Raw genomic sequence first — 11,281 nt, forward strand, 5'->3', positions numbered from 1 at the left:
TATGTATCTGTTCTTTTGGTTTCTTAGGGGATTCATTTATCTCCAAATGTTCATTATTAAAGACTAAACTGGATTAGTGATTAAACTGGATGTATTGTTATGAGACGCCACTCTTTTTCAAGTTTGTTTTGTATTGTACTCTGGAATTGCTTGTGCTACGCATCAACTTGTCAATTGCTTGTCACACACGGTCAGTGATAAAATGTTGTCTTATTGTGCCACCATTAAGCTGGGGCATATTCTAAGTGGCTTGTGACCAACCTGAGTCAGTTAACTCATGTGGATGAAGCCTCAGAGTACTTGATAAAACTCTTTTTTTGGTGGGGGTGGGGCAGGGAGCGTTCAGCCTTTATTCAGATAAGACAGTGAAGAGTGCCAGGAAGCTAGAGCTGACCAGACTCAAACCTGGCTCCCTATGGGCTCTTGGACTCAAAAGTGGCATAGACACTTCAGCCCCTTTCACCACAGCACCCCCATGAGTGGTACACTTCCTAAATGAAGAGGCATATGCCTTTATTTTTGCTAGAGAATGAAGCCATAGGGCTCTTCTAATAGGAGACTTTCTGTGACTTAGCCGGATCTTACTTGCTGTTAACTTAGCTAGTGTAACACAAAGATCTTTGGTGTAACCCTACCATTTCTGGTAACCAATGGCTATCTAGACTCGAGGTGGAAGGAAGACAGGTTACAGTATATTTTCAGTATATTTACCTCTGCCAAGGAGGTTATGTTTTCATCGGGGACCGGCATATGTTTGTCTGTCTGTCTGTGTCTGTTTGTTAGCAAGATAACTCAAAAAGTAATGGATGGATTTTGCTGACATTTTCAGGCATGACCCGAGGAAGAAACGATTACATTTTGGGAGTGATCCGCAACACCGTCGGGATTCCAGAGCCGTTTATGTGTTTCGCTTATTGGTGTAATGGCATGGTATGGCCACGTGGTGGCAATCGGAATAGTTTAAGTTCAATGTATGACAACCTAGGAAGAACAGTTCAGGCGGAGGTCTGCGCTCTCTGAGTGCTTTTCTAGTTCAGTATATTTTATTCACAAATTCATTCAGCAAGCTAGCACACTTCTATCGGCCCCATCTCGAACAGTCATTCCCCTGATTACCTTCTCCAGAACTAATCTCATAATACCCCCACCCCCCAAAATAAATACTCCTCATAAACAAAAATACAAAGCCATAACAATATATCAACACAAATAACAAATCCATTAAAATATATTCCAATATTCCATACACACACACACACACACACACACACACACACGCATACATACTGTACATTTGCATCTCCATCTCCACCGCCCTCCCCAAAGCCCTGGTCCACCTGCAGCACCCATGGACCTCAGTAAGAATGGGCTACAGTTCGGCTTTCATCACCATCATCCCAGACATCCTTGTGGACAAGCTGACTGTCATGGACTTCCTCTGCCACCCGTGCCTGGATTAAAGCCATCTTAACAAACCCCACAGACCGTCAAGTTCAGTGCCCTCCTCCATCACCCGTCCTGAGCAGGAAATACAATAAAGGCTATCTATCTACATATCAAAAATCAAAGAATTTCTTAAACCTGACTCAGAGCCACCCTTTGGTTACAAGCATGATTCCTTAACCTGACCGCGGCTGCCCCTACAAACACGCAACATGAAACAATGCATAAAACGGCCACTATGAGAGCAATACGAGTATGAGATAGTGGACGTGTGCTCTGGGCTGTTGTACTTGGAGTAGAGGTCATTCTTTCTTCAGAAGTTAAATCTGAAAACAGAAAAAGAGAAAATAATGATTCCTTAACAGCACATAAGCAATGTATTTTATTTTCACAATCATTTCAGTAATTTATTGAAGAAATGCATATACTGTATTCTACACTACAATAATCAAAAAAAGCTAAAGGTAAAAATGTGTGGGACACACTGCATGTGTTTTTTTTCCATTGCAAGTTTAATGCTGACTCACCCATGACAGAGAGTTTGTAACCAGCACAGGTGGTTTTCTTCTCTGTGATCTCGCAGTGGTATAAACCGCTGTCATCCCTCTTCACGTTCGACAACTCCAGAGAGAAGGTGTCGTCATGAAACCTAACCCTTCCCTCATAAGCTGGCTGGACCAGTAACTTTATGCCAGGATAGTATCTCATAATCAATTCATCCTCATTATAGCTCCACTCCACAGCAATGATATCTGCTGCAGCTGTAGGCTTGTATCCCATGCTGAGAATAACAGATGTTCCCTCTGGTCTGGATAGGTTGGTCATTGGACAGGCTGCTGATGAAATTAAACATAGAACATCACACATAAAAAAATGCTATGCCATAATATACTAGCCTGGCTAGCACCTACCACTTCTCAAATGAGACGTGGTCTGGCAACCAGATGTTCATTTTCTCATATTTGAAAAAAATGCCCAGATCCGTTCTTTGGGCGCCACAGATGTCTATCAAATGCGTCTGTGCATCATCATGGTCTTGCTTTCTACCCTGTCCTGTGATTGGTCACCAACATCAGGCGAAAATTTGGGTGTTAGTTTCCAGACTGCCTTGGCAGCGTGAATGAAATCACTGCGCAAGGCAGGATGGGAACACCCAGGCTAATAATATACAATGATATAATCAATTTTCTAGTTGTAAATGCCTTTAAAGCCAAAAGTCCTAATTAAGCCCTGATGTTTGTGTTATTATGCACTTACAGTGTGGGATTTTAATCATGTTTTAAACAGAACTATATTATTTTCCATCACACTGCACACCAAGTCATGTGTGAACTACAAATGTATGAACAAGTCAGCCATATTGGGTCAGTTACCAAAAATGTGAGTTACTAAAATGAGATGTAAACTGTAAACAGATAGCATAATAAGTTATACCAGCAGGACAACCGAACAAAAGAGTAAGTCCAAGAACCGCTCCCGTGAGGTGGGTCTGCCTGATAACACAGTTGAACATGTATCTGAAAAGGGAAAGGGAAAAAAATATACATATAAGAAATATGTTACATCTATTGTGAATCTGGGCGTATATGGTCCACTCCACATAGACACAACAAGTAAAGTGTCTTGTTCAAGACCTAAAGCCGCCCACCATGCATCAGCACTGAGCTAACCCATTGAAGTCAGCATTTAGGACTTTGGCCATGGTATTGACCTTGGACTAAATTATATTTACTTTGCTCGTCATTTTATGAGAGACATAGAGTTTCCAGTTAAAAGTATTCTCCTAAATCCTATGAATACATACAGCTACTGACACAGACTTTACTATACAAATGCAACCAATCCAAAACCAAGAGTCTGTTATGAATATGTGTTGTAGGCCTAGTATGTGATTCCTAGTGTAACCTGCGTTGTGTGGAACCACCGCGGTCCAGCCCTGCACACGCCCGGTCTCGAACCCGCGAGACAGCAGCACCTCGAATCGGGAGTCGAGCGCGCTAACAATCCAGCTAAAAGCCCAGGCTACTAGCTTTCATGCCAGCAGCGCTCTTGAAGTGTCGGGGAGTGAGGTTTACTAACGTTCCACAGCATAGCTAACCAGCTAGCACCCGTTACACTCACCCCCGCGCCGCCTTCACATTAGCACTCCGTAATTCGCAGTGCTCCCCCGTCGGACGTCGGACTTGACCGTTGGAAGTGTCGGAGGCTTTTCGAGTTTGGGAGTAAATGTACAATAGTGCTATTTTATTTCTAAATTAATTGTCTAACTGCCCTAATATTGTTAAGAGACCATGTAGCCTAAGACAGTGACATGACAAAAAACTTCGTTTGGAAATAATTATTTATTTTACATCAACCGTTCATTTTATTTTTCACAAGATGGGCTTGTGCACCACTATGGATCATACACGTTCCTTTTCGATGACTTTTGTTTTAAACTTTATCGTTTAAAAGCATGTAATATGACATTATAAAAGATAGATATTCAATTTGTTTATCAGTACCATAGCAACGCTAACTTCCGTCGGATAGAGAGCCGAAGTCCCGCCCCTTCCGTTTGCCTCCATGGGACCTATCTTTGGATTTTTTTTTAATGGCAGTCAATGGAGAAATATAAATTATTTTCTGGTCCCGATTGTCTTGTGCCTTGAATTACCCATATGATGTTTGTCAATTTTAATGACAATTTTTCATGTAAAGACATTTGAAAAGTATGTTGTAACTAGTGAATTACAACATTGTGAAAGATCGTGTTTCCAACGACTACATACACATCAGTCGCGTTAGTGACGTTAGACCAATTCACAGCCACGGGCGCCAGCAACAGGTCTTATTTGAGCTTCCCCCTTGCCGATGAAAATATCATGAGTCAGAGGATTAAACACACCAGATAAGTTGTATTTCATTCATAGACTGTACAAACACTGCTGTTAAGTGACTTAGCTGGCAGCAAGATGTAACCGTTAACTAGCATGGTAGCTAGCTAACTAGCCAGCCTCTCGTTTGCTAGTTGGTGACGTGCATCGCTTGAGACAAGAGATGTAGTCCACTGAACGGATTCGCACAAAACTTACATAACTTTTAAAGTCTAACGAAAAACAGAACTTTATTAATGTGGAAAATTATCTTTTAAATTCCCACACATCATATGTGAAATGCACGGTCCAACTCGAATGGGACCAAAAAATAATTGTTATCTCTCCATTGACTCCCATGCATTAAAAATCGAAAAATAGGTCCCATAGACCGGAAGTAGAAGGGCGGGACTTCGGCTCTCTATAGGAACCGTCAGTTGCTGTCGTACGAGTTCAATTTTTTCATCGCATGCGGATGACCAACGGACCCGATTTTTTTCGCACCGCACTGTTCGGACCCATTCGCATACGGTCTGCGAATCTCCATAGGAAATGAATGACTTCCGGCCGTTACGCAGCCGTATCAAAGATCATTAAGGGCGGAGCAAGATACTTCATGAGAAGCCACTTCCTGGAACCAGAATCGCAACAGGGAGGGGGGGCAAAATCCCCCTTTATGCAGAGCTGTTCCATAGACCTCTGAAGTTCGCCTACAAAAAAGCTGCCATCTTTGAGATTCGGTATCTGGCGATTTTTCCTATGGGAAAATAACATGGGGATTTTGAATTATCGCACCTGTTAAACTCACGCGGGCACGACATAGTCTTAAATAAAGACGTTTTCCTGAACACACTTTTGTCCTCTGCCTTCTTGTGCATACTGTGATCTCCGGTACGTGAAGTCGGCACACTTTGATTTTTGCTACCCCAGAGCTAACTGGCTAACTAACTTAATGGCAAGTTGCATTGCAAGTTAGCTCTGGGGTAGCGAAAATCAAAGTCTGCCGTCTTCGCGTACCGGAGATCACATATTCCTCTCGAAGGCAGAGGACAAAAGTGTGTTCAGGAAAACACCTGAATTTCCGATTTTGTCATCCCCGCGAGAGTTTAACAGGTGTGATAATTCCAAATCCCCATGTTAATTTCCCATAGGAAAAATCGTCAGATACCGTAACTCCAAATATGGGCAAAGATGGTAGCTTTTTTGTAGGCGAACTTCAGAGGTCTATTGAAGTCTATGCACATGACACGCATGACACACCCCCTTTATGCAGAGGAAGTGATCCCTGTTTGCGCCCATAGACATGAACTACGACGACGTATCTTGCTCCGCCTTACCCCGCATTCACACTAGGTGCATTCGAGTTCGGAAACGGCTGACTTCGGCTGACTGCATACGTCAACGAGAGCTTGAGTGTCAACGGGAGGGGCGAAAGTTTTAGGTGCAGATGGTCCCGAACACGATTTTGCAAATTTGACAGACGTGATTCGCGTGAGACCTCGCGGGTATACTGTATTTAATGAGTTTGTGTGCATTAAATACAGTATTTAACTTTCATTCTTACTCATTAAAATGAGCATGATGACTGACGAAATAAATTGATATGAAGTAGTTTAAATAAACCACTGTTGTCATACAGTTAACAGGCCTGCATTGTAGCACATTAATTAAATATCAAGTGTGATTTTCCGTGTACATGTAACCAACAGCATAAAATAGCAGAATATCAAAACCTTTTCGGTAGGATAGCCTACCGCTGTTCCAGAAATCACAAATAAGAAGGTATCCCTTCCATATCTGTTCATTTTAGTACATTCTAACGTAAGGGGCAAAGATTCTGCAACAGAACAAGATGGATCACTTTTGACAAGCTCAGGTGTCATCCCAGACGCTGGCTGTGCTGATCCTAAAATGTTAACTGCATCCATCTTGCTCCGCTATAGAATCTTTGGTAAGCAGGCAGAACGAGACCCCTGTCATAATCGTCATGGGGAGATTCCTTCCAAACGGACCTATCAAGTCCTTGAACTGACGTCATGGGGCGGGATACAGCCGGTTGCATCAAGGGGGCAGGCATATTCCCGGAAGTAGAAACACGAAATGAGCTGGTGATCAACACTCTGCTAACTCCCTTGGACGGCCATAGACTTTCAGATTTTTGCGATCCCATAACTTCATGTAACATGTGCCCTTTGTCTCCCTTATAGCTTCTGTGTATTCTATATAGGGTATCGAAGTCAAAATTAATTCACTGTTTCCCCGTATATTACGTTGGTTTCCCGTAAAGAAGTATTTTAGCATGTCTGTTGTAGGGAAGCTAACGTTCGCCCGTAATGTTTGGATAAGAAGCTGAGTGAGCCTGCACGAAAACCATGACGGAGAGTCATTCGCAAGATCAGTGAAAATGCGTGTAGCCTACGGTAGCCTACGGTAGCCTACTGTTTGATATGGTAAAGCATTACCTAGAGGCAAGTACACATAATAATAATATTAAAAAACGAACGTTAACAATTTCAGAGGTTTTCGATCTATCAGACGAGTTACAGCAGGCTAACGTCACAAAATGAGTTTGAGTCTGCGCAGTACGATGAACAGGAAACGAATTTTTGTTTCAGCCCCCTCTCATTGAGAACGACGGAGTCTGTTTGTCCATTTCTTTTAGGTCTATGGGTTGCATGCACGAAAAGGCAAATGCAGAATTCGACTGCAGGTGTCTTCATCCCGCGAGTTTTGAGTGACGTGACATGGTCGCATTTTTGTGACATGATGACAACTTTTCTTCAAGTCGAACAACACGTCTAACCAGCATGCACTGCATATGACTCAAATTACGTTTCGACTGCATGCGTTTGCAGCCGACTTGACATGTCGAGTGCACCTACTGTCTCCGTCCGTCAACGGATCTCATTCACTTTGCATGGGGCGGACTCGAAATGCATTGTGGGTCCGTCCGTCGCTTCAGCTGCGTTGCCTCCGTCAAGAAAGTTGAGAAATGTTCAACTTTTCAGGCAGCGACGGATCCGTCAGCCAATCGGATCGCGTGTATGCAAATACACATACGGCAGATCCAACCTCCTAGATCCGTTGACGGACGGAGACAGTAGGTGCATTCGAGTTCGGAAACGGCTGACTTCGTCTGGCTGCATACGTCAACGAGAGTTTGAGTGTCACCGGGAGGGGCGAACGTTTTAGAGGCAGATGGTCCCGAACACGATTTTGCAAATTTGACAGACGTGATTCGCGTGAGACCTCGCGGGAGATATCGCGGAATCTGTGTGCATTAAATACAGTATTTACTTTCATTCTTACTCATTACAATGAGCATGATGACTGACGAAATAAATTGATATGAAGTAGGCCTAGTTTAAAATAAATAAACCACTGTTGTCATACAGTAGGCCTGCATTGTAGCACATTAACTAAATATCAAGTGTTTTCCGTGTGTTTATGTAACCAACAGCATAAAAAAGCAGAATGTCAAAACCTTTTCAGTAGGCTAGCCTACCGCTGTTCCAGAAATCACAAATAAGAAGATATCCCTTCCATATCTGTTCATTTTAGTACATTTCAACGTAAGGAGCAAAGATTGTACAACAGAGCAAGATGGATCACTTTTGACGAGCTCAGGTGTCGTCCCAGACGCTGACTACAGGGCTGTCCTAAAATGTTAGCTGATATCTTGCTCCGCTATAGAATCTTTGGTAAGGAGGCAGAACGAGACCCCTGTCATAATCGTCATGGGGAGATTCCTTCCAAACCTGTTCCAAACGGACCTATCAAGTCCTTGAACTGACGTCATGGGGCGGGATACAGCCGGTTGCATGCACGAAAAGGCAAATGCAGAATTCGACTGCAGGTGTCTTCATCCCGCGAGTTTTGAGTGACGTGACATGGTCGCATTTTTGTGACATGATCACAACTTTTCTTCAAGTCGAACAACACGTCTAACCAGCATGCACTGCATATGACTCAAATTACGTTTCGACTGCATGCGTTTGCAGCCGACTTGACATGTCGAGTGCACCTAGTGTGTACGCGGGGTTAAGGATCTTTGGCCGTATCTACTGTGCTAATGTGAACCTCACTCCCGATCCGGGTCACGGCACCAATGTAACCTGCGTTGTGTGGAACCACCGCGGTCCAGCCCTGTACACGCCCGGACTCGAACCCGCGAGATAGCAGCACCTCGGATCGGGAGTCGAGCGCGCTAACTATCCAGCTAAAAGCCCAGGCTACTAGCTTTCATGCCAGCAGCGCTCTTGAAGTGTCGGGGAGTGAGGTTTACTAACGTTCCACAGCATAGCTAACCAGCTAGCACCCGTTACACTAGCGTCAGGCAATTCTGCAAAATTTTCCTTGATCTCCGCTTGTCTGTAATTTACAGCTCCTATTGACCCCTGTTCATCAAAAAAAAAAAAACATACATCATTGATATAAACCGCTCACAAAAAGTAAGGAAACTTGACTTTGGCCCATTATATCTCCCCTTTAGTAATACCAACCAGTAAAGTGTTTCATATCATTTTTATCGTTGATTTGTCACCTTTACAATGAGGTATAGCTCATAAGCATAGGGCAATCATGGAATGAGCAACACAAGCAAACGTGTAAGTAGTGCCAACGAAAAATGTGCCAAAATGGCCTGTTATGCTATTGGAATTCACCTTTGTTACTTCAAGCATTGACGATTGCACTCTCCCACAGAAATGAGGAAAACAAAACATGTTAGGCATACATTTGTTCATTTTATACTCAGTGTCAGGGTCCTCAGTAGCGTGTAGAGGATCCATATGCAGCCACAACAGCTTGGCACCTTCTTCTCATGCAGGTCACCAACCTGGCTACATTCTGCTGTGGGGTGACATCTCCTTAACTCGAAAGACAGACCTTGTTATCATTGAAGGCAATCATCATGCAGTTAGATACCGGGATGAGATTCTGGAGCCAGTGGCAATTCCATATCTCCAGAATATGGGACCAATTGCCATCCTCCAGGATGACAACGCTCGCCCCCATAGAGCTGGGATCATCAGAGAGTACCTCCAGAATTTGGGAGTGAAGAGGATCTAATGGCCTGCCGTGAACACTTGTGGGATCAGCTTGGGCATGCTGTACGTGCCAGAGTCACCAACAAAACCAGGTCACCAACAACAGATCCTTATCGAGGAATGGAATGCCATCCCACAGCAGAATGTAGCCAGGTTGGTGACCAGCATGAGAAGAAGGTGCCAAGCTGTTGTGGCTGCATATGGATCCTCTACACGCTACTGAGGACCCTGACACTGAGTATAAAATGAACAAATGTCTGCCTAACATGTTTTGTTTTCCTCATTTCTGTGGGAGAGTGCAATCGTCAATGCTTGAAGTAACAAAGGTGAATTCCAACAGCATAACAGGCCATTTTGGCACATTTTTCGTTGGCACTACTTACACGTTTGCTTGTGTTGCTCATTCCATGATTGCCCTATGCTTACAAGCTATACCTCATTGTAAAGGTGACAAATCAACAATAAAAATGATATGAAACACTTTACTGGTTGGTATTACTAAAAGGGAGATATAATGGGCCAAAGTCAAGTTTCCTTACTTTTTGTGAGCAGTTTATAAGACAGCAATCATTTCACTATAACAATAAACTAGATTTTAAATATACAGGAATAACAGAAATTTGCCAAAGCAATGTGGAGAAATCTTATGAAAACTGCCAGCTCCCATGACTGTCCATTGCTCAAATTTCTACTCATCTAATGTTAAATGTTAGAGTAATGACATTCAAAAAGACTACCCTAATCATATACCACAATTTATAAAGGAAGAAAGTTTTAAAAGAAAAACACAATTGATCAGATGCATTAGAAGAATAATAGGTATTATATGGCATCATGGCACTGCACTTCGGGAATTATATCTGATCTATTTCATGGCCACACGATGGCACCATTTCACTGTACTTCCTACCCTGTTTTTTCGCCCCACCCAAATAGGCTAGAAATTATTCAAATTATTAATAATAAAACACAAATGCTTGATCAAGGGCCCAGTCTGGCAAAGAGGATAGTGGTGGGAACATTAAAACATTAGAGAAGTTAATCATCTGATTATTTTCTTTCATGATAATCACAAAAGTAGGAAGTGGGCAGCAAATTCAAAAAAAATGTTGCATCGATAATCAGTTTAGAATCGAATCGTTAGCCTCTGAATCAGAATCGTGAGGTGCCAACAGACTGCATATTAAGAAAATGCAAATCAACAAAATGCAAGCAACTTAAGAAAACATCTTCATGTATTTGTCAACATATGCACAGTATGTAGAAAACGTAGGCTACAGCAATTTCAGAAAACACTACACATAAACATACAGAGCACGGGAAGGGTCAGGGTGGGGTCTTATTTAAAGCAAGCTTTATCTCTACTGCAAGAGGCGTGATCAATGGGCATAGTTCAAATCAAAGATTAGTCTAGAATCTTTTGTTCAAATGTCTGTTCGCTGTCCTCGGCTTCAACCAACGATCCGGTCGCATCTTTTGCTAGACAGGAAGCAGGGGAGACAGACGTGACGTTTCCAGCCTGAGCTGCCCTTTTACTGTCTATGGAGCTGCCAGGCGAAATCCAGGTCAGGCAGGGCTCATACCGCTCTGACCCAGCCTAATAGTTTTGCTTTTACTCAAAGATTATGTGTTCCCTTACAATAACTTTTTGCATTCCCTTGCAATAAAATGTGTTACCTCACAACACCGCCAATTTCAGAAAAGCTAAGCACACTGGCTAACCTGCAGGAATTGGAGGGAAAGTAATCTCATCGCCATCTAGTGGTTGCGTTCCAAGAGGCACGCCCATTTACAGTGATAATCAGCAAATAGGCTTATAGATATAGCTGAGTAAAACAAGTAGCGTGCCTGCATGCATATTCTCTCTCCTGCTCAAAGAAAAATGTGTGCGAGTGCATATAGTTCTGCATTAAGTTGATTTTGATAATGTGGAAA

The 11,281-nt window shown here is 42.9% G+C and overlaps 1 protein-coding gene across 3 annotated transcripts; it reads right to left on the reverse strand.

Annotated features, from left to right (window-relative positions):
* Positions 1-1,147: 1,147 nt before the first annotated feature.
* On the reverse strand, positions 1,148-8,696 carry LOC134062602 (T-lymphocyte surface antigen Ly-9-like). Of its 3 annotated transcripts, XM_062518675.1 has the most exons (4): positions 8,588-8,696; positions 2,878-2,960; positions 1,971-2,279; positions 1,148-1,769 (listed from the first exon to the last, which is right to left on the reverse strand). In XM_062518675.1, exons 2-4 carry the CDS (start codon positions 2,954-2,956, stop codon positions 1,576-1,578), a joined length of 582 nt encoding a protein of 193 aa, XP_062374659.1. In that variant the 5' UTR covers positions 2,957-2,960; positions 8,588-8,696; the 3' UTR covers positions 1,148-1,575. The 3 variants fall into 3 exon arrangements, with proteins under 3 accessions (XP_062374659.1, XP_062374660.1, XP_062374657.1); XM_062518676.1 differs by lacking the exon at positions 8,588-8,696 and having other exon boundaries at positions 1,971-2,276; positions 2,878-3,058; XM_062518673.1 differs by lacking the exon at positions 8,588-8,696 and having other exon boundaries at positions 2,878-3,058.
* Between the last annotated feature and the right edge of the window lie 2,585 nt (positions 8,697-11,281).

This window comes from Sardina pilchardus, chromosome 17, assembly GCF_963854185.1.
Source record: "Sardina pilchardus chromosome 17, fSarPil1.1, whole genome shotgun sequence".
Taxonomy (NCBI): domain Eukaryota; kingdom Metazoa; phylum Chordata; class Actinopteri; order Clupeiformes; family Clupeidae; genus Sardina; species Sardina pilchardus.